General features: G+C 35.5%; 1 protein-coding gene across 1 annotated transcript in view; it reads left to right on the plus strand.

Annotated features, from left to right (window-relative positions):
- Nucleotides 1-4,236: 4,236 nt before the first annotated feature.
- The window catches only part of LOC123880960, a 75,691-nt gene continuing 59,753 nt past the window's right edge, over nt 4,237-20,174 (plus strand). The window contains exon 1 of the mRNA XM_045929409.1: nt 4,237-4,387. Within this exon, the coding sequence (XP_045785365.1) occupies nt 4,337-4,387 (51 nt within the window). The 5' untranslated portion in view covers nt 4,237-4,336. The remainder of the gene's footprint in view (nt 4,388-20,174) is intronic.

A 20,174-nucleotide genomic window follows, 5' to 3' on the forward strand; every position in this document is an offset into this window, starting at 1 on the left:
AACACCCCCGACTAGTGAAGGTTACAGTAACTAGAAAAGAGCTGATAACTTTTAAACGGCTGAACCTATTTTTTTGGATTATAGCTAAGAACACTCTCGATCAAGCCACCTTTCAAACAAAAAAAAGTTAATTAAAATCGGTTCATTCGTTTAGGCGCTACGATGCCACAGACAGATACACAGATACACAGACACACAGATACACATGTCAAACTTATAACACCCCTCTTTTTGGGTCGGGGGTTAAAAACATATTATACCTATAGTATGGCTAAATGCGAAAGTGATTGTTTGTTGTGTGTTGTTGTTATTGCAACAAAGCAAGACAACGGATCGACATGATTTTTACATCTGCAAGTGTAAATTTAAAATTTATAACACCCCCGACTAGTGAAGGTTACAGTAACTAGAAAAGAGCTGATAACTTTCAAACGGCTGAACCGATTTTCTTGAATTATAGCTAAGAACACTCTCGATCAAGCCACCTTTCAAACAAAAAAACTAAATTAAAATCGGTTCATTAGTTTAGGAGCTACGATGCCACAGACAGATACACAGATACACACGTCAAACTTATAACACCCCTCTTTTTGGGTCGGGGGTTAATAAAATTATGTGGATCCGATAATCCGTAATTAAAGATCTAGAGTGTGACATAAGCTAATTTTTATCTTCATAATTATTATTTGTTTATTGCAAATACACTACTGTAATATAATTTTTGGTCCCAGAAAATAAGGATGAGGGGTTTTAATACTTGAATCTACGCGGACGAAGTCGCGGGCATCATTTAGTAAAAATATATAAATTAAAAATAAAGAACAATGTGATTCTTATTCTAGCTTATATTTTTCCCCTTCCTTCCTCTCTTCTCTCTGAGATTTCGTCGTTACAAGAAAAATAAATATCTTGAAAGTACTCGTAAATGCAATTTGCTTAATAGGCAAACTAAAATAAAACCTGTACCATAAACTAGTTACCTATATTCAACAGAAGACGTTTGTCGTGTCTTCAGTAAGATGACTCCTTTGTCTGGAGGCTTTATCTGCGGTTAATTACCACTCTAGCGACAAAGCCGTACCGCCATGCGACTTAGTATTCCAATACTATGCAGCGCAGTGGCTACGTTAATTAGGGATATGGGTATGTACAAGTACTGTTCTCCTGTTATCTAAAGCTTAGTGCTTTCTATCTGAGACTGTATCATTAAGCATTCCGTTCATATAGCTCAACGAGGTAATAAGATTGAAGTACTCAAGCCTAAGCATATAATTGGGATGATGCCTATGTCTAAGATAAATCATTTATTAGGAGTCATTAAATAGAGGGACTTCCAAAATTCGTAAAATCCACGTCAGATGTTAGTTTTAAATTTGCTAACTATTTTAAATTATCGATTTAACTAAAAAAGTACGTCCAATTATGTCAAATGTCTATGACATCACATCTATGAATTTCATACAAGCTCCCTTACTAAGCGAGCGTTTTGACGTTTGATAAAAAGTCACTGATTTGACTAGTAGTCATCATCCCTATTATTAAGTGCTTACATTCAGCGTCAGGAAAATAACTGTGATTATCGATTTATTTGGTGGCACAAGACATTCTGAACCAGTGGTAGATGCATTTGACGATTTAAAAGTACTTGTAAAAGTTTAATTGAATAAAAAAAAATACAAAATAAGGTCATAGCGGTGGGGTCTACAGCCGTACGATTAGTTCTTCAGCCAACCTTTCGCATCCCACACACTAGAAAAGAACCGTACTAATACGTAAACACTTCGCTTCTACTATCCGTCCAGAGTTTGAGCAGAAAAAAGGTTGAAAGGTTTTTTAAGATGTCGTTAAAATCTTCCCAAAGTTCTCATTAGGGTCGCTCACAAAACTCTAAATAAGGTAATAGAAATGGTATATTTTTTGTTTTTAATACGGAAACTACGTGTTTCCGATTTTGATCAACTCACTGCTATAAAGGAGTACAAATAAAGTAAAATAACTAACTCTTTATTTGGAATATGAAAGACGCAGTATAAACTAAGAAAATATCAACAAACAGAGATCACATAAAACACTTTTTCTTTGCTTATTCCTACAAATTAGAGTTAATTCCGAAATTACTATGCCTTTCCACTGGGAAGAACAAAAAGAGAAGAGTCAGACATTTCAAAAAATTAGGAACGCTCTTTCAGTTAAAACGCACAGTACTACAAATCAAAAAGTTGCAAAAAAAGAACCGGATACATTTGTGACGCAAAAAACCCAAAAAGGGGATCACCAAAGCTGTAGGTAGGTAAGTAAAGCGTAGTGTTGTAGATGTATCACTACAGTGCTGTTTTCCAGGCGACCCGTAAACCACTCGACGCCTCGGACCAGTCTGGATTGCCCGCTAAGCCTCACAGAGTAATTATTGACATCATGATGCAGTATTACAATGTCAATACAAAGCCTAATAGTTGGATCCGCTAAGTAACTTACAGTCTACGGCATTTATACTCTATGTGTAACTAAAAATAAGTAATTCTGTAGTTTGTGGTCTATCATTGTTCGAGTAATCACACTATCACACTAATATTATAAAGGAGAAAGTTTGTATGTGTGTGTGTGTGTGTGTGTGTGTGTGTGTGTGTGTGTGTGTGTGTGTGTGTGTGTGTGTGTGTGTGTGTGTGTGTGTGTATGTTTGTTACTCCTTCACGCAAAAACTACTGGACGGATTGGGCTGAAATTTAGAGTGGAGATAGATTATACCCTGGATTAGCACATAGGCTACTTTTTATCCCGGAAAATCAAAGAGTTCCCACGGGAATTTAAAAAACCTACATCCACGCGAACGAAGTCGCGGGCATCAGCTAGTAATAAATAAAATAGTGATTGCCCTTGCTTGGTAGAAGCAGAAACAAACAAAGATAATTCGGAAGAACCTATGCAAATATGTATGCTCTTACAATCATTGCCCATCTGCGCGACTCTTTAACAGTTCTGTACTTATTCTGACTTCTGTGAGGCTCCTCTATAAATCATTGTCATCCAGCTGAGTTCACTCTGGCTGAGTCACAGCAGTCGGAAAGTTGCACTAAACCTGACCCTCGTCCGTCACTATGACGCGACAATTCCTCTACAATACACCCAGCAATTCAAGATATTATATACAAAGAGAATATAACGCAGGGACCTTGTTTCATTTACAATAGCACCTAGAATTTGCCTGTCAGAGCATTATTTTATTATATTTATTGGCTAATTCTGTCGTACATCATCATCATCATCATCATTATCAACCTATGGATGCTAACTGTAGGGATTTCCACACGCCATGTCTTGCGCCGCCTGAATATAGCGACTCCCTGTGACTCGCTTGATGTCGTCTGGTCACCTAGTGGCGGTCTTCCAACGCTGCACTTTCCGGTGTGAGGTCGCCATTTGGCATCTTGGGACCCCAACGTCTATTGTATTTTCGAACTATGTGGCTTGCCCATTGCCACTTCAGCTTCGCAGCTCGTTTAGCGATATCAGTTACTCTGGTTCTCCCACGGCTCCTCATTTTTAATTTGATTACGTAGAGAAACTGCAACTCTCTTCATCAACCGCTGAGTGACTGAGCTTTATAAGGACCATAGTTAGCGTTAGACAAATAAACAAACAGACGGATAAGAAAGCGAGTTAATAACGCGTTAAAAATGGAAAAATAAAATGTAACTTAATTCTTATAAGTTCATCTGCTTCGAAATGATATTTATACGACTTCGAAATAAAAATTATCTCATTCAATGGGGTACGTTTCAGGAAATTCATCTTACATCAGTTTATTAAGAAAAATAAGAAACGAGGGCCACTCAAGGAATTCCTGGAGCGTGAAAAGGAAATAATTATTTGATTTTACGCAAAGAATATTCGTTATAATTTTGACGAAGTTTTGTGAAAGAAAACAAGTGGAACAAAATCTGTTTAAATTAAATAGCATAACACCATAAACAAATGAGTGTATATTCTGTTTTCCCATACAATAATATTAATTCCCATCAATATAACCTTGGTTCATTATGTAATAGCCTGTTCAAATGAAATACTCTATATACGATTGTTCAGTACAAGGTTGAAATATTAATACATCACGATCTTATCCAAGACGACCATGACCGTACAAAAACAAAAGCATTATACAAGTGGGTTATCCTGTACGCTGTACAGTGTTATTGTCGAATAAAATATTTGTTTTTATTCAACCGGCAACGGCGGCGAACTCGTAGCGGATAGCGCGGTGCGGCAGTCACGCGAGTGCGGCTGACTGCTACGGTGGTCGCTACGTCGTTACGTCAGTACTACGCGCTACGGCTACGTAATGTGGTGTTTTCTACTTTTGACTCTGTTCGTTACAGTCCAAGGACGCGCGGTAAGAATGACTTTTTTTTTCTTTCATACTGTAAGAACAACGCCGTAATTGAAAATACGCCATTTAGCTTCTCACGAATATTAGTCGCCTCTTGCGAGCTTTGAAAGAATCTCAAAAGTAGTAGGTACATAGAAGCTTTGTGAGCTTATTTAATTATAAGTACTTATACTTCGTAAATATTTATAGAAATGACTATAATAATATAAGATTATTAGTTAAGATATTCCTAGACCGCACAATCGTGAAGGTAATCTTTGCGTAGGTAATACTTGGTGAGATATTCATAAACTCCATTGCTATTAAAGAACAAAATTTTATAATAAACTTAGGTATATCCATGAAATCTGAAAAGTTCTAGTTGAATTCTGAAAAATAATTGTTTGATGCGCTTTAGATAAAAAAAAATCATTTTGATTCTCAATAATAATGTTTTTTGTTTGCATATTATGACTGTATATTTTATAATAATAAAAACATTTGATTTTAAGATTAAAAATTTTTTGTTAGATACAAATTGTGAAAATAGTTTGAGGCTTTTAAAATCACGTCTACAAAATAAATTTGGCTTTTCCTAAAGTGCTTAAACATTAATTCCTCGTGCCCGCCCCGAGCGGAGATAACTTTCTGGCGTCTTCTGAGAGATCCACGATGTAGATGTAATTTATCACTCCGTTGAACTTAACATTTTTTATATCTTATTTTTAGCGTAAATGGGTGAATAAGTAATTGCGTTGCAATTACAAGACGTTCGCTTAAATACAATGCAATGGTGTTACTTAATTTTAATTTTTAAGGACACAAACAATACTAATCACACTGCACACTAATATTATAAAGGCGAATGTTTGTGTGTATGTATGTGTGTGTATATTTGTTACTCCTTCATGAAAAAAGTACTGGACGGATTTGGCTGAAATTTAGAACCGAAATAGAATATACTCTGGATTAGCACATGGGTTACTTTTTATCCCGTAAAATTAAAGAGTTCCTACAGGATATAAAAAAATCTATATCCACGCGAACGAAGTTGTGGTCATCAGCTAGTCAACAGATAAATGCCCACGGCTGGACATAGGTATCTTGTAAAGACTTCCACGCGCCATAGTCTTGCACTCCCTGAATCCAGTGGCTCCCTGCGACTCTCAACTTGAGAGTGCTTGACCACTCTCAGGGAGGTGGTGAGGTGTCTTCCAACACTGAAATTCAGTCGGGAGGAAATTATATTAATACAATGGTTTTGTTTATTCATACGACGTGACGCTCGAGTTTATTTTGGTGTGACCAACATCTTTACAGGGGCCCAGCTGTCCCCTCGGTGGTAAACTTCGACTTCCGCGTGTTACACCTACGACCATAGTCGTAAATCTTAATTTAGAAAACAGTGTTATGAAAGAAATGATAATAATAATTAAATAACTGAACCTTCGTTGGAGATGGCTGTTTTGGTGCTTTTCTAGCTACTACTTTCAGACATTAAATGTTTAATCTACCAGCTAGGACTTGTCTTACAGGACTCACAATTATAATTATTTTATTCTCACTAGGTATCCATAATATAAAAGCGAAAGTGTGTTTATTTGTTGTTTTCTTGTTTCACTGGATTGTCCTTCAATCACGTCGCAACGTATTTTTTTGCATGAATATAGTTACAAACCTGGAGAGTGACATAGGCTACTTTTAATCTGGGAAATAAAAGAGTTTCTACGGGATTTTCACAAACCTAAATCCATGCGGACGAAATCACGGGCAAAAACTAGTATTATTATTATTCGTATAACGCTCAACTACACAATCACGTATATATTACTTCTATTACCATGTCAAACTAAGAGGACTCGATGCTCAAGAGAATAGTTTGTTAATTATGTTATTGATGTTACGGGACTTAGTTCTGTGCAAACTATTTGGAGTTGGTACACCCTATATCGATCTCTATCAAGTTTTAAAAGTTTCCAAAACTATGATAATAAATCTAAGGTTATGAAAACCTTTGCTTGAAAAATGACTGAGTTTCATCCCCTATTTTACCCCCTTATGGGTGGAATTTTCAAAAATTCCTTGCTAGTGAGTGGAGTTTCTATCTCCAGCATTTGGGATGTTCGTTGATAGATCAGTCAGGCAGTCAGGACCAGTATGAAGTATTTTTATGGGTATAAAACATTTAAGCGCAAGCCTATCTTGCAAATAAAAAATCGGTCGTTTTAAAGCTCATTGTTCATTGTTGTACGTCTCAAATTCCATCCGCACCAGAGTGCCATAATATACCGGAGAATTGTGGCATATTCGATATGTAAGGGTGTACAAGGTTGTGTTGGATTTCATAATTGGATTCGTAGAACAAATAAAAAAACTCGTGTCAAACCTTTGGCGTGATCTAATGTGCGAACAGTTTAATAACTACATAGTACATAGCATACCAGTATGAAAAGTGAATGGAAGGGGATAATAATAATAAAAAAAAAAGTTCTCTCAGTTTTAACTAGCAGTCCAAAAACTTACAGTTTTCATGCTACAAAATCTCAGTTTTCACTGTCAGTTTCGAATGTTCGGTCAAAATGGCACTAAAAAGTGATCGTAAGTAGCCGCCTTAAGAAAATAGTGACTCATGGTTATCACTTTTCCAGCTCCACCCTAATCGACTAATGAGCTGACCCATCATAAAGCTGACCAATGAGCTGTTTGTAATAGCGACTTACTGGTCATGTTGAGGTCATATTCATAGTCAGGGAGAGTTTGACCGTTGACGCTGAATGACATTTATTATACTAATATTATAAATACAAACGCGTGTTTGCTTGTTGGTTTGTCCTTTAATTACGCGGTAACGGAAAAACGGATCAAGTTTTTTTTGTGCAATAGATTTTGTATAATAGATATAGTACCTGGAGCAACAGTCTTTCTTAGGTGTCAACATTTATTTATCACTTTAATAATGCAGTTTGAAGCATGAACTAACAAACTTAATTTGTTTTTTATTTATTACAGCATTAAAAGCCCAAAAATTCTTTTTGTACATTAAAATTCCATGTTTAAATAAATAACTATTATATGTAGTTCACCAAAGAGCCATTAAAAACCGGACGTGTTTAACAAAAGTGCTCAACGTTCGGATACAGAAGTGAAAATGCATTTACACTAAGCTGAAATATTTCATCGGAAGTTGTTCACGGGTACTTTTGCTTCTTTTCTGTTTTATTAATTTCTTCCGCTCTTTATTTCACGCTTTCTGTACAAGCTAATTGTGCATTCATGAAAGACTAAATAATGTCTAATTACCTACATGCCTAATGTAATAAACCTTCATGCCTGAGAGTTCTTCATAATGTTTTCAAAGGTGTGTTAAGTCTGCCAATCCGAACTTGGCCAGTGTGGCGGACAATGGCCTAAACTTTTCTCATTGCGACAGGAGACCTGTACTCAGAAGTGCATCCAGCGATGGGTTGATCATGGTGACATGCAAATTCAAACAAGAAAGATTACTTATAATATATGAAAAAAAAAGCAACGATAAACTGAAACACATAAAATTTATTTTAAAATTGTATTATTTTAAAAATAAAATATACGTTGAAGTGTCCTCTATGTCTGATAAAGCAAATACAATATGAAGAAAATAAAATCAAACAAAATAGCAAATATAGGTACTTTTAATTTCGCTACGGTCGGGTGCCCGTGAACTTAGCAGAGCATATGCCAGCAGATCAAAAATAAAAAGGAGTTCCCTTCGCATGCAGAAGAGTTCTATAGTTCCTGATACTTTTTGAAGATAGTTCTGGCGTTTTTGCTAAAAAAATCGCAGTTGAAATAATGCTCTGCTAACTTCCGGTAGCAGATCATTTTCGAGCAAAGCGAAAAAAAAAGAGTTCTCTGTACGCACGTATCTCAGTTCTATAGTTCCTCATACTTTATAATGATAGTTCTGGCATATAAACCTAAAAAAAGTCAAATGAAAAAATCAATAAATTTTCAAATTTAGTCATCATAAGTAATTTAAAAAAATTCTAGCAGCTAGAACTCAAATCTCAGAACCTAGAACTCTACGATTTCTTATAGCTCATTAACTAAGCTATAAAATAAAGCTATTAATTAGCCCAGAACTCACAAAGAAGTCCCAGCAGAGCATAGAAGAATAGTTATAAACAATAAATTTTCAAACTTCACACCAAAAGTTGTTAAAAAATTTCCAGCTGCTAGAACTCTCATCTCAGGGGCTAGAACTCCTCGATTTCTTAAAGATTATTAACATACCTATTGAACAAAGCCATTAACTAGACCAGAACTCTCAAAAAAGTGCCAGCAGAGCATACAAGAAGAGTCATGATGCACTAATTTTCAAACTTATTATCATACGCCATGAAAAAAATTCCAGCTGCTAGAACTCTGATGTCAGAGGCTAGAACTCCTCGATTTCTTAAATGTTATTGACAAAGCTATAAAACGAAGCCATCAACTAAACCAGAACTCTCAAAAAAGTGCCAGCAGAGCATACAAGAAGAGTCATAAACGATAAATTTTCAAACTTAAAAATCACAAGTTACTAAAAAATTTCCAGCTGCTAGAACTCTCATCTCAGGGGCTAGAACTCCTCGATTTCTTAAAGATTATTAACATACCTATTGAACAAAGCCATTAACTAGACAAGAACTCTCAAAAAAGTGCCAGCAGAGCATACAAGAAGAGTCATGATGCACTAATTTTCAAACTTATTATCATACGCCATGAAAAAAATTCCAGCTGCTAGAACTCTGATGTCAGAGGCTAGAACTCCTCGATTTCTTAAATGTTATTGAAAAAGCTATAAAACGAAGCCATCAACTAAACCAGAACTCTCAAAAAAGTGCCAGCAGAGCATACAAGAAGAGTCATAAACGATAAATTTTCAAACTTAAAAATCACAAGTTACTAAAAAATTTCCAGCTGCTAGAACTCTCATCTCAGGGGCTAGAACTCCTCGATTTCTTTAAGATTATTAACATACCTATTGAACAAAGCCATTAACTAGACCAGAACTCTCAAAAAAGTGCCAGCAGAGCATACAAGAACTGTCATAAACGATAAATTTTCAAACTTAAAAATCACAAGTTACTAAAAAATTTCCAGCTGCTAGAACTCTCATCTCAGGGGCTAGAACTCCTCGATTTCTTTAAGATTATTAACATACCTATTGAACAAAGAAATTAACTAGACAAGAACTCTCAAAAAAGTGCCAGCAGAGCATACAAGAAGAGTCATGATGCACTAATTTTCAAACTTATTATCATACGCCATGAAAAAAATTCCAGCTGCTAGAACTCTGATGTCAGAGGGTAGAACTCCTCGATTTCTTAAATGTTATTGACAAAGCTATAAAACGAAGCCATCAACTAAACCAGAACTCTCAAAAAAGTGCCAGCAGAGCATACAAGAAGAGTCATAAACGATAAATTTTCAAACTTAAAAATCACAAGTTACTAAAAAATTTCCAGCTGCTAGAACTCTCATCTCAGGGGCTAGAACTCCTCGATTTCTTAAAGATTATTAACATACCTATTGAACAAAGCCATTAACTAGACAAGAACTCTCAAAAAAGTGCCAGCAGAGCATACAAGAACTGTCATAAACGATAAATTTTCAAACTTAAAAATCACAAGTTACTAAAAAAATTCCAGCTGCTAGAACTCTCATCTCAGGGGCTAGAACTCCTCGATTTCTTTAAGATTATTAACATACCTATAAAACAAAGCCATTAACTAGACCAGAACTCTCAAAAAAGTGCCAGCAGAGCATACAAGAAGAGTCATGATGCACTAATTTTCAAACTTATTATCATACGCCATGAAAAAAATTCCAGCTGCTAGAACTCTGATGTCAGAGGCTAGAACTCCTCGATTTCTTAAATGTTATTGACAAAGCTATAAAACGAAGCCATCAACTAAACCAGAACTCTCAAAAAAGTGCCAGCAGAGCATACAAGAAGAGTCATAAACGATAAATTTTCAAACTTAAAAATCACAAGTTACTAAAAAATTTCCAGCTGCTAGAACTCTCATCTCAGGGGCTAGAACTCCTCGATTTCTTAAAGATTATTAACATACCTATTGAACAAAGCCATTAACTAGACAAGAACTCTCAAAAAAGTGCCAGCAGAGCATACAAGAAGAGTCATGATGCACTAATTTTCAAACTTATTATCATACGCCATGAAAAAAATTCCAGCTGCTAGAACTCTGATGTCAGAGGCTAGAACTCCTCGATTTCTTAAATGTTATTGACAAAGCTATAAAACGAAGCCATCAACTAAACCAGAACTCTCAAAAAAGTGCCAGCAGAGCATACAAGAAGAGTCATGATGCACTAATTTTCAAACTTATTATCATACGCCATGAAAAAAATTCCAGCTGCTAGAACTCTGATGTCAGAGGCTAGAACTTCTCGATTTCTAAAATGTTATTGACAAAGCTATAAAACGAAGCCATCAACTAAACCAGAACTCTCAAAAAAGTGCCAGCAGAGCATACAAGAACTGTCATAAACGATAAATTTTCAAACTTAAAAATCACAAGTTACTAAAAAATTTCCAGCTGCTAGAACTCTCATCTCAGGGGCTAGAACTCCTCGATTTCTTTAAGATTATTAACATACCTATTGAACAAAGCCATTAACTAGACCAGAACTCTCAAAAAAGTGCCAGCAGAGCATACAAGAACTGTCATAAACGATAAATTTTCAAACTTAAAAATCACAAGTTACTAAAAAATTTCCAGCTGCTAGACTCTTCTTGTATGCTCTGCTGGCACTTTTTTGAGAGTTCTGGTTTAGTTGATGGCTTCGTTTTATAGCTTTGTCAATAACATTTTAGAAATCGAGAAGTTCTAGCCTCTGACATCAGAGTTCTAGCAGCTGGAATTTTTTTCATGGCGTATGATAATAAGTTTGAAAATTAGTGCATCATGACTCTTCTTGTATGCTCTGCTGGCACTTTTTTGAGAGTTCTGGTCTAGTTAATGGCTTTGTTCAATAGGTATGTTAATAATCTTTAAGAAATCGAGGAGTTCTAGCCCCTGAGATGAGAGTTCTAGCAGCTGGAAATTTTTTAGTAACTTGTGATTTTTAAGTTTGAAAATTTATCGTTTATGACTCTTCTTGTATGCTCTGCTGGCACTTTTTTGAGAGTTCTGGTTTAGTTGATGGCTTCGTTTTATAGCTTTATCAATAATATTTAAGAAATCGAGGAGTTCTAGCCTCTGACATCAGAGTTCTAGCAGCTGGAATTTTTTTCATGGCGCATGATAATAAGTTTGAAAATTAGTGCATCATGACTATTCTTGTATGCTCTGCTGGCACTTTTTTGAGAGTTCTTGTCTAGTTAATGGCTTTATTCAATAGGTATGTCAATAATCTTTAAGAAATCGAGGAGTTCTAGCCCCTGAGATGAGAGTTCTAGCAGCTGGAAATTTTTTAGTAATTTGTGATTTTTAAGTTTGAAAATTTATCGTTTATGACTCTTCTTGTATGCTCTGCTGGCACTTTTTTGAGAGTTCTGGTTTAGTTGATGGCTTTGTTCAATAGGTATGTTAATAATCTTAAAGAAATCGAGGAGTTCTAGCCCCTGAGATGAGAGTTCTAGCAGCTGGAAATTTTTTAGTAACTTGTGATTTTTAAGTTTGAAAATTTATCGTTTATGACAGTTCTTGTATGCTCTGCTGGCACTTTTTTGAGAGTTCTGGTCTAGTTAATGGCTTTGTTCAATAGGTATGTTAATAATCTTAAAGAAATCGAGGAGTTCTAGCCCCTGAGATGAGAGTTCTAGCAGCTGGAAATTTTTTAGTAACTTGTGATTTTTAAGTTTGAAAATTTATCGTTTATGACTCTTCTTGTATGCTCTGCTGGCACTTTTTTGAGAGTTCTGGTTTAGTTGATGGCTTCGTTTTATAGCTTTTTCAATAACATTTAAGAAATCGAGGAGTTCTAGCCTCTGACATCAGAGTTCTAGCAGCTGGAATTTTTTTCATGGCGTATGATAATAAGTTTGAAAATTAGTGCATCATGACTCTTCTTGTATGCTCTGCTGGCACTTTTTTGAGAGTTCTTGTCTAGTTAATGGCTTTGTTCAATAGGTATGTTAATAATCTTTAAGAAATCGAGGAGTTCTAGCCCCTGAGATGAGAGTTCTAGCAGCTGGAAATTTTTTAGTAACTTGTGATTTTTAAGTTTGAAAATTTATCGTTTATGACTCTTCTTGTATGCTCTGCTGGCACTTTTTTGAGAGTTCTGGTTTAGTTGATGGCTTCGTTTTATAGCTTTGTCAATAACATTTAAGAAATCGAGGAGTTCTACCCTCTGACATCAGAGTTCTAGCAGCTGGAATTTTTTTCATGGCGTATGATAATAAGTTTGAAAATTAGTGCATCATGACTCTTCTTGTATGCTCTGCTGGCACTTTTTTGAGAGTTCTTGTCTAGTTAATTTCTTTGTTCAATAGGTATGTTAATAATCTTTAAGAAATCGAGGAGTTCTAGCCCCTGAGATGAGAGTTCTAGCAGCTGGAAATTTTTTAGTAACTTGTGATTTTTAAGTTTGAAAATTTATCGTTTATGACTCTTCTTGTATGCTCTGCTGGCACTTTTTTGAGAGTTCTGGTTTAGTTGATGGCTTCGTTTTATAGCTTTGTCAATAATATTTAAGAAATCGAGGAGTTCTAGCCTCTGACATCAGAGTTCTAGCAGCTGGAATTTTTTTCATCGCGTATGATAATAAGTTTGAAAATTAGTGCATCATGACTCTTCTTGTATGCTCTGCTGGCACTTTTTTGAGAGTTCTTGTCTAGTTAATGACTTTGTTTAATAGGTATGTTAATAATATTTAAGAAATCGAGGAGTTCTAGCCCCTGAGATGAGAGTTCTAGCAGCTGGAAATTTTTTAGTAACTTGTGATTTTTAAGTTTGAAAATTTATCGTTTATGACAGTTCTTGTATGCTCTGCTGGCACTTTTTTGAGAGTTCTGGTTTAGTTGATGGCTTCGTTTTATAGCTTTGTCAATAATATTTAAGAAATCGAGGAGTTCTAGCCTCTGACATCAGAGTTCTAGCAGCTGGAATTTTTTTATGGCGTATGATAATAAGTTTGAAAATTAGTGCATCATGACTCTTCTTGTATGCTCTGCTGGCACTTTTTTGAGAGTTCTGGTCTAGTTAATGGCTTTGTTTTATAGGTATGTTAATAATCTTAAAGAAATCGAGGAGTTCTAGCCCCTGAGATGAGAGTTCTAGCAGCTGGAATTTTTTTAGTAACTTGTGATTTTTAAGTTTGAAAATTTATCGTTTATGACTCTTCTTGTATGCTCTGCTGGCACTTTTTTGAGAGTTCTGGTCTAGTTAATAGCTTTGTTCAATAGGTATGTTAATAATCTTAAAGAAATCGAGGAGTTCTAGCCCCTGAGATGAGAGTTCTAGCAGCTGGAAATTTTTTAGTAACTTGTGATTTTTAAGTTTGAAAATTTATCGTTTATGACTCTTCTTGTATGCTCTGCTGGCACTTTTTTGAGAGTTCTGGTTTAGTTGATGGCTTCGTTTTATAGCTTTGTCAATAATATTTAAGAAATCGAGGAGTTCTAGCCTCTGACATCAGAGTTCTAGCAGCTGGAATTTTTTTCATCGCCTATGATAATAAGTTTGAAAATTAGTGCATCATGACTCTTCTTGTATGCTCTGCTGGCACTTTTTTGAGAGTTCTTGTCTAGTTAATGGCTTTGTTTAATAGGTATGTTAATAATCTTTAAGAAATCGAGGAGTTCTAGCCCCTGAGATGAGAGTTCTAGCAGCTGGAAATTTTTTAGTAACTTGTGATTTTTTAGTTTGAAAATTTATCGTTCATGACTCTTCTTGTATGCTCTGCTGGCACTTTTTTGAGAGTTCTGGTCTAGTTAATGGCTTTGTTCAATAGGTATGTTAATAATCTTAAAGAAATCGAGGAGTTCTAGCCCCTGATATGAGAGTTCTAGCAGCTGGAAATTTTTTAGTAACTTGTGATATTCAAGTTTGAAAATTTATCGTTTATGACTCTTCTTGTATGCTCTGCTGGCACTTTTTTGAGGGTTCTGGTTTAGTTGATGGCTTCGTTTTATAGCTTTGTCAATAATATTTAAGAAATCGAGGAGTTCTAGCCTCTGACATCAGAGTTCTAGCAGCTGGAATTTTTTTCATCGCCTATGATAATAAGTTTGAAAATTAGTGCATCATGACTCTTCTTGTATGCTCTGCTGGCACTTTTTTGAGAGTTCTGGTCTAGTTAATGGCTTTGTTTTATAGGTATGTTAATAATCTTAAAGAAATCGAGGAGTTCTAGCCCCTGAGATGAGAGTTCTAGCAGCTGGAAATTTTTTAGTAACTTGTGATTTTTTAGTTTGAAAATTTATCGTTCATGACTCTTCTTGTATGCTCTGCTGGCACTTTTTTGAGAGTTCTGGTCTAGTTAATGGCTTTGTTCAATAGGTATGTTAATAATCTTAAAGAAATCGAGGAGTTCTAGCCCCTGATATGAGAGTTCTAGCAGCTGGAAATTTTTTAGTAACTTGTGATATTCAAGTTTGAAAATTTATCGTTTATGACTCTTCTTGTATGCTCTGCTGGCACTTTTTTGAGAGTTCTTGTCTAGTTAATGGCTTTGTTTAATAGGTATGTTAATAATCTTTAAGAAATCGAGGAGTTTTAGCCCCTGAGATGAGAGTTCTAGCAGCTGGAAATTTTTTAGTAACTTGTGATTTTTTAGTTTGAAAATTTATCGTTCATGACAGTTCTTGTATGCTCTGCTGGCACTTTTTTGAGAGTTCTGGTTTAGTTGATGGCTTCGTTTTATAGCTTTGTCAATAATATTTAAGAAATCGAGGAGTTCTAGCCTCTGACATCAGAGTTCTAGCAGCTGGAATTTTTTTCATCGCCTATGATAATAAGTTTGAAAATTAGTGCATCATGACTCTTCTTGTATGCTCTGCTGGCACTTTTTTGAGAGTTCTTGTCTAGTTAATGGCTTTGTTTAATAGGTATGTTAATAATCTTTAAGAAATCGAGGAGTTTTAGCCCCTGAGATGAGAGTTCTAGCAGCTGGAAATTTTTTAGTAACTTGTGATTTTTTAGTTTGAAAATTTATCGTTCATGACTCTTCTTGTATGCTCTGCTGGCACTTTTTTGAGAGTTCTGGTCTAGTTAATGGCTTTGTTCAATAGGTATGTTAATAATCTTAAAGAAATCGAGGAGTTCTAGCCCCTGATATGAGAGTTCTAGCAGCTGGAAATTTTTTAGTAACTTGTGATTTTTAAGTTTGAAAATTTATCGTTTATGACTCTTCTTGTATGCTCTGCTGGCACTTTTTTGAGAGTTCTGGTTTAGTTAATGGCTTCGTTTTATAGCTTTGTCAATAATATTTAAGAAATCGAGGAGTTCTAGCCTCTGACATCAGAGTTCTAGCAGCTGGAATTTTTTTCATGGCGTATGATAATAAGTTTGAAAATTAGTGCATCATGACTCTTCTTGTATGCTCTGCTGGCACTTTTTTGAGAGTTCTGGTCTAGTTAATGGCTTTGTTCAATAGGTATGTTAATAATCTTTAAGAAATCGAGGAGTTCTAGCCCCTGAGATGAGAGTTCTAGCAGCTGGAAATTTTTTAGTAACTTGTGATTTTTAAGTTTGAAAATTTATCGTTTATGACTCTTCTTGTATGCTCTGCTGACACTTTTTTGAGAGTTCTGGTTTAGTTGATGGCTTCGTTTTATAGCTTTGTCAATAATATTTAAGAAATCGAGGAGTTCTAGCCTCTGACATCAGAGTTCTAGCAGCTGGAATTTTTTTCATCGCCTATGATAATAAGTTTGAAAATTAGTGCATCATGACTCTTCTTGTATGCTCTGCTGGCACTTTTTTGAGAGTTCTTGTCTAGTTAATGGCTTTGTTTAATAGGTATGTTAATAATCTTTAAGAAATCGAGGAGTTCTAGCCCCTGAGATGAGAGTTCTAGCAGCTGGAAATTTTTTAGTAACTTGTGATTTTTTAGTTTGAAAATTTATCGTTCATGACTCTTCTTGTATGCTCTGCTGGCACTTTTTTGAGAGTTCTGGTCTAGTTAATGGCTTTGTTCAATAGGTATGTTAATAATCTTAAAGAAATCGAGGAGTTCTAGCCCCTGATATGAGAGTTCTAGCAGCTGGAAATTTTTTAGTAACTTGTGATATTCAAGTTTGAAAATTTATCGTTTATGACTCTTCTTGTATGCTCTGCTGGCACTTTTTTGAGGGTTCTGGTTTAGTTGATGGCTTCGTTTTATAGCTTTGTCAATAATATTTAAGAAATCGAGGAGTTCTAGCCTCTGACATCAGAGTTCTAGCAGCTGGAATTTTTTTCATCGCCTATGATAATAAGTTTGAAAATTAGTGCATCATGACTCTTCTTGTATGCTCTGCTGGCACTTTTTTGAGAGTTCTGGTCTAGTTAATGGCTTTGTTTTATAGGTATGTTAATAATCTTAAAGAAATCGAGGAGTTCTAGCCCCTGAGATGAGAGTTCTAGCAGCTGGAAATTTTTTAGTAACTTGTGATTTTTAAGTTTGAAAATTTATCGTTTATGACTCTTCTTGTATGCTCTGCTGGCACTTTTTTGAGAGTTCTGGTTTAGTTGATGGCTTCGTTTTATAGCTTTGTCAATAACATTTAAGAAATCGAGGAGTTCTAGCCTCTGACATCAGAGTTCTAGCAGCTGGAATTTTTTTCATGGCGTATGATAATAAGTTTGAAAATTAGTGCATCATGACTCTTCTTGTATGCTCTGCTGGCACTTTTTGAGAGTTCTTGTCTAGTTAATGGCTTTGTTCAATAGGTATGTTAATAATCTTTAAGAAATCGAGGAGTTCTAGCCCCTGAGATGAGAGTTCTAGCAGCTGGAAATTTTTTAGTAACTTGTGATTTTTAAGTTTGAAAATTTATCGTTTATGACTCTTCTTGTATGCTCTGCTGGCACTTTTTTGAGAGTTCTGGTTTAGTTGATGGCTTCGTTTTATAGCTTTGTCAATAATATTTAAGAAATCGAGGAGTTCTAGCCTCTGACATCAGAGTTCTAGCAGCTGGAATTTTTTTCATGGCGTATGATAATAAGTTTGAAAATTAGTGCATCATGACTCTTCTTGTATGCTCTGCTGGCACTTTTTTGAGAGTTCTGGTCTAGTTAATAGCTTTGTTTAATAGGTATGTTAATAATCTTTAAGAAATCGAGGAGTTCTAGCCCCTGAGATGAGAGTTCTAGCAGCTGGAATTTTTTTAGTAACTTGTGATTTTTAAGTTTGAAAATTTATCGTTTATGACTCTTCTTGTATGCTCTGCTGGCACTTTTTTGAGAGTTCTGGTCTAGTTAATGGCTTTGTTCAATAGGTATGTTAATAATCTTAAAGAAATCGAGGAGTTCTAGCCCCTGAGATGAGAGTTCTAGCAGCTGGAAATTTTTTAGTAACTTGTGATTTTTAAGTTTGAAAATTTATCGTTTATGACTCTTCTTGTATGCTCTGCTGGCACTTTTTTGAGAGTTCTGGTCTAGTTAATGGCTTTGTTCAATAGGTATGTTAATAATCTTAAAGAAATCGAGGAGTTCTAGCCCCTGAGATGAGAGTTCTAGCAGCTGGAAATTTTTTAGTAACTTGTGATTTTTAAGTTTGAAAATTTATCGTTTATGACTCTTCTTGTATGCTCTGCTGGCACTTTTTTGAGAGTTCTGGTCTAGTTAATGGCTTTGTTTTATAGCTTTGTCAATAACATTTAAGAAATCGAGGAGTTCTAGCCTCTGACATCAGAGTTCTAGCAGCTGGAATTTTTTTCATGGCGTATGATAATAAGTTTGAAAATTAGTGCATCATGACTCTTCTTGTATGCTCTGCTGGCACTTTTTTGAGAGTTCTGGTCTAGTTAATGGCTTTGTTCAATAGGTATGTTAATAATCTTTAAGAAATCGAGGAGTTCTAGCCCCTGAGATGAGAGTTCTAGCAGCTGGAAATTTTTTAACAACTTTTGGTGTGAAGTTTGAAAATTTATTGTTTATAACTATTCTTCTATGCTCTGCTGGGACTTCTTTGTGAGTTCTGGGCTAATTAATAGCTTTATTTTATAGCTTAGTTAATGAGCTATAAGAAATCGTAGAGTTCTAGGTTCTGAGATTTGAGTTCTAGCTGCTAGAATTTTTTTAAATTACTTATGATGACTAAATTTGAAAATTTATTGATTTTTTCATTTGACTTTTTTTAGGTTTATATGCCAGAACTATCATTATAAAGTATGAGGAACTATAGAACTGAGATACGTGCGTACAGAGAACTCTTTTTTTTTCGCTTTGCTCGAAAATGATCTGCTACCGGAAGTTAGCAGAGCATTATTTCAACTGCGATTTTTTTAGCAAAAACGCCAGAACTATCTTCAAAAAGTATCAGGAACTATAGAACTCTTCTGCATGCGAAGGGAACTCCTTTTTATTTTTGATCTGCTGGCATATGCTCTGCTAAGTTCACGGGCACTACGGTCGGGTTCTCTGTTTGCTTATCATATTTTTCACAATCGTGATTGCAGAGTAAGTTTGATAAAAGAACAAAAACTTTCGCGAACCATTTTAATTTTAAAACGCTTAAAAACTTTCTTAACTTTTTCTCTAATGGTGTAATATCTGAAAAGGTTGGATTGGAAGGTGATCTATGTATGCAAATTAAATGCAATAAATGAAATTCTTCAATTTATGCCATTACTTTGCTTACTTTTCTAGTATATGGTCAAGATTTTAACTTCTTGCCTCGCAAAGAAGATGGAGTGGATTTTATGCAATTTTTATAAATGTCATAACAATGCAAGTCCTAAGTAAGTATGTAAAGAGATTCCACGAAAGAGTGTAACCACGAATTCATGGTTTTCGGATTTATTCTTTTACTTGGACGGACGGACGGGCGGATGGATCGACGGATGGACGGACAGACAGACAGACAACAAAGTGATCCTATAAGGTTCCGTTTTTCCTTTTGAGGTACGGAACTCTAAAAACAGCATCGGAGCTTCCATGGAGGAATTCCAGCCGTTATTAATGTTAGGTAATGTTGATTTGCAGTTCATTGCAATGAAAATGCATCAGGTAGGTACGGTAGCGCATTCCAAAATTAATTTCTCGGATTGATTTCCTAAGAAAGTTTTGATGCTTTTAAACCACCCTTCCGCGCATTGGGCGACCACGACCGCGACCATGGTCGCTGCGACCAACGTTTTACGTTATTATATTCGTTAGTAGCCGATGCCGGTGATTTATCCCGGACCTAAGGCCTTAAGGCCTATAAAAATCCCGCGAGAACTCTTTGATTTTCCAGGATGAAACTAGGCTAACCGACTCTCCAGGTCTTATACCCAGGCAAAAAATTACGTCGATCCGTTGCTCCGTTGCGACGTGATTGAAGAACAAACCCACAAACCAATAAACCAACAAACACACACATTCGTAATTTTTAATATGGGTAGTGATTATACAACGCACACTACTCGACCGCGGCAAAGTTGGAAAACTTTCGTTCAGTTTAGCGTAACTCATTAGAAACATAATAATTATATGTCTAGGCTAGGTCATAGAACTTCTTACGCCTACATGCAATTAGGGCCGTCTTTATTCTTCGGAAAAGCTTAATGTATGAAAGTATATGTCTATGTAGCGAGCAACAGTAACAGTTTTAAGTTTTAATAAAGTTTTCTCTTTGAAGAAGGCACCTTTTAATTTGTGTCGAACTGGTTTATACTATTCTCTCAGTGTTG

The sequence above is a fragment of the Maniola jurtina genome, chromosome 1, assembly GCF_905333055.1.
Source record: "Maniola jurtina chromosome 1, ilManJurt1.1, whole genome shotgun sequence".
NCBI lineage: Eukaryota > Metazoa > Arthropoda > Insecta > Lepidoptera > Nymphalidae > Maniola > Maniola jurtina.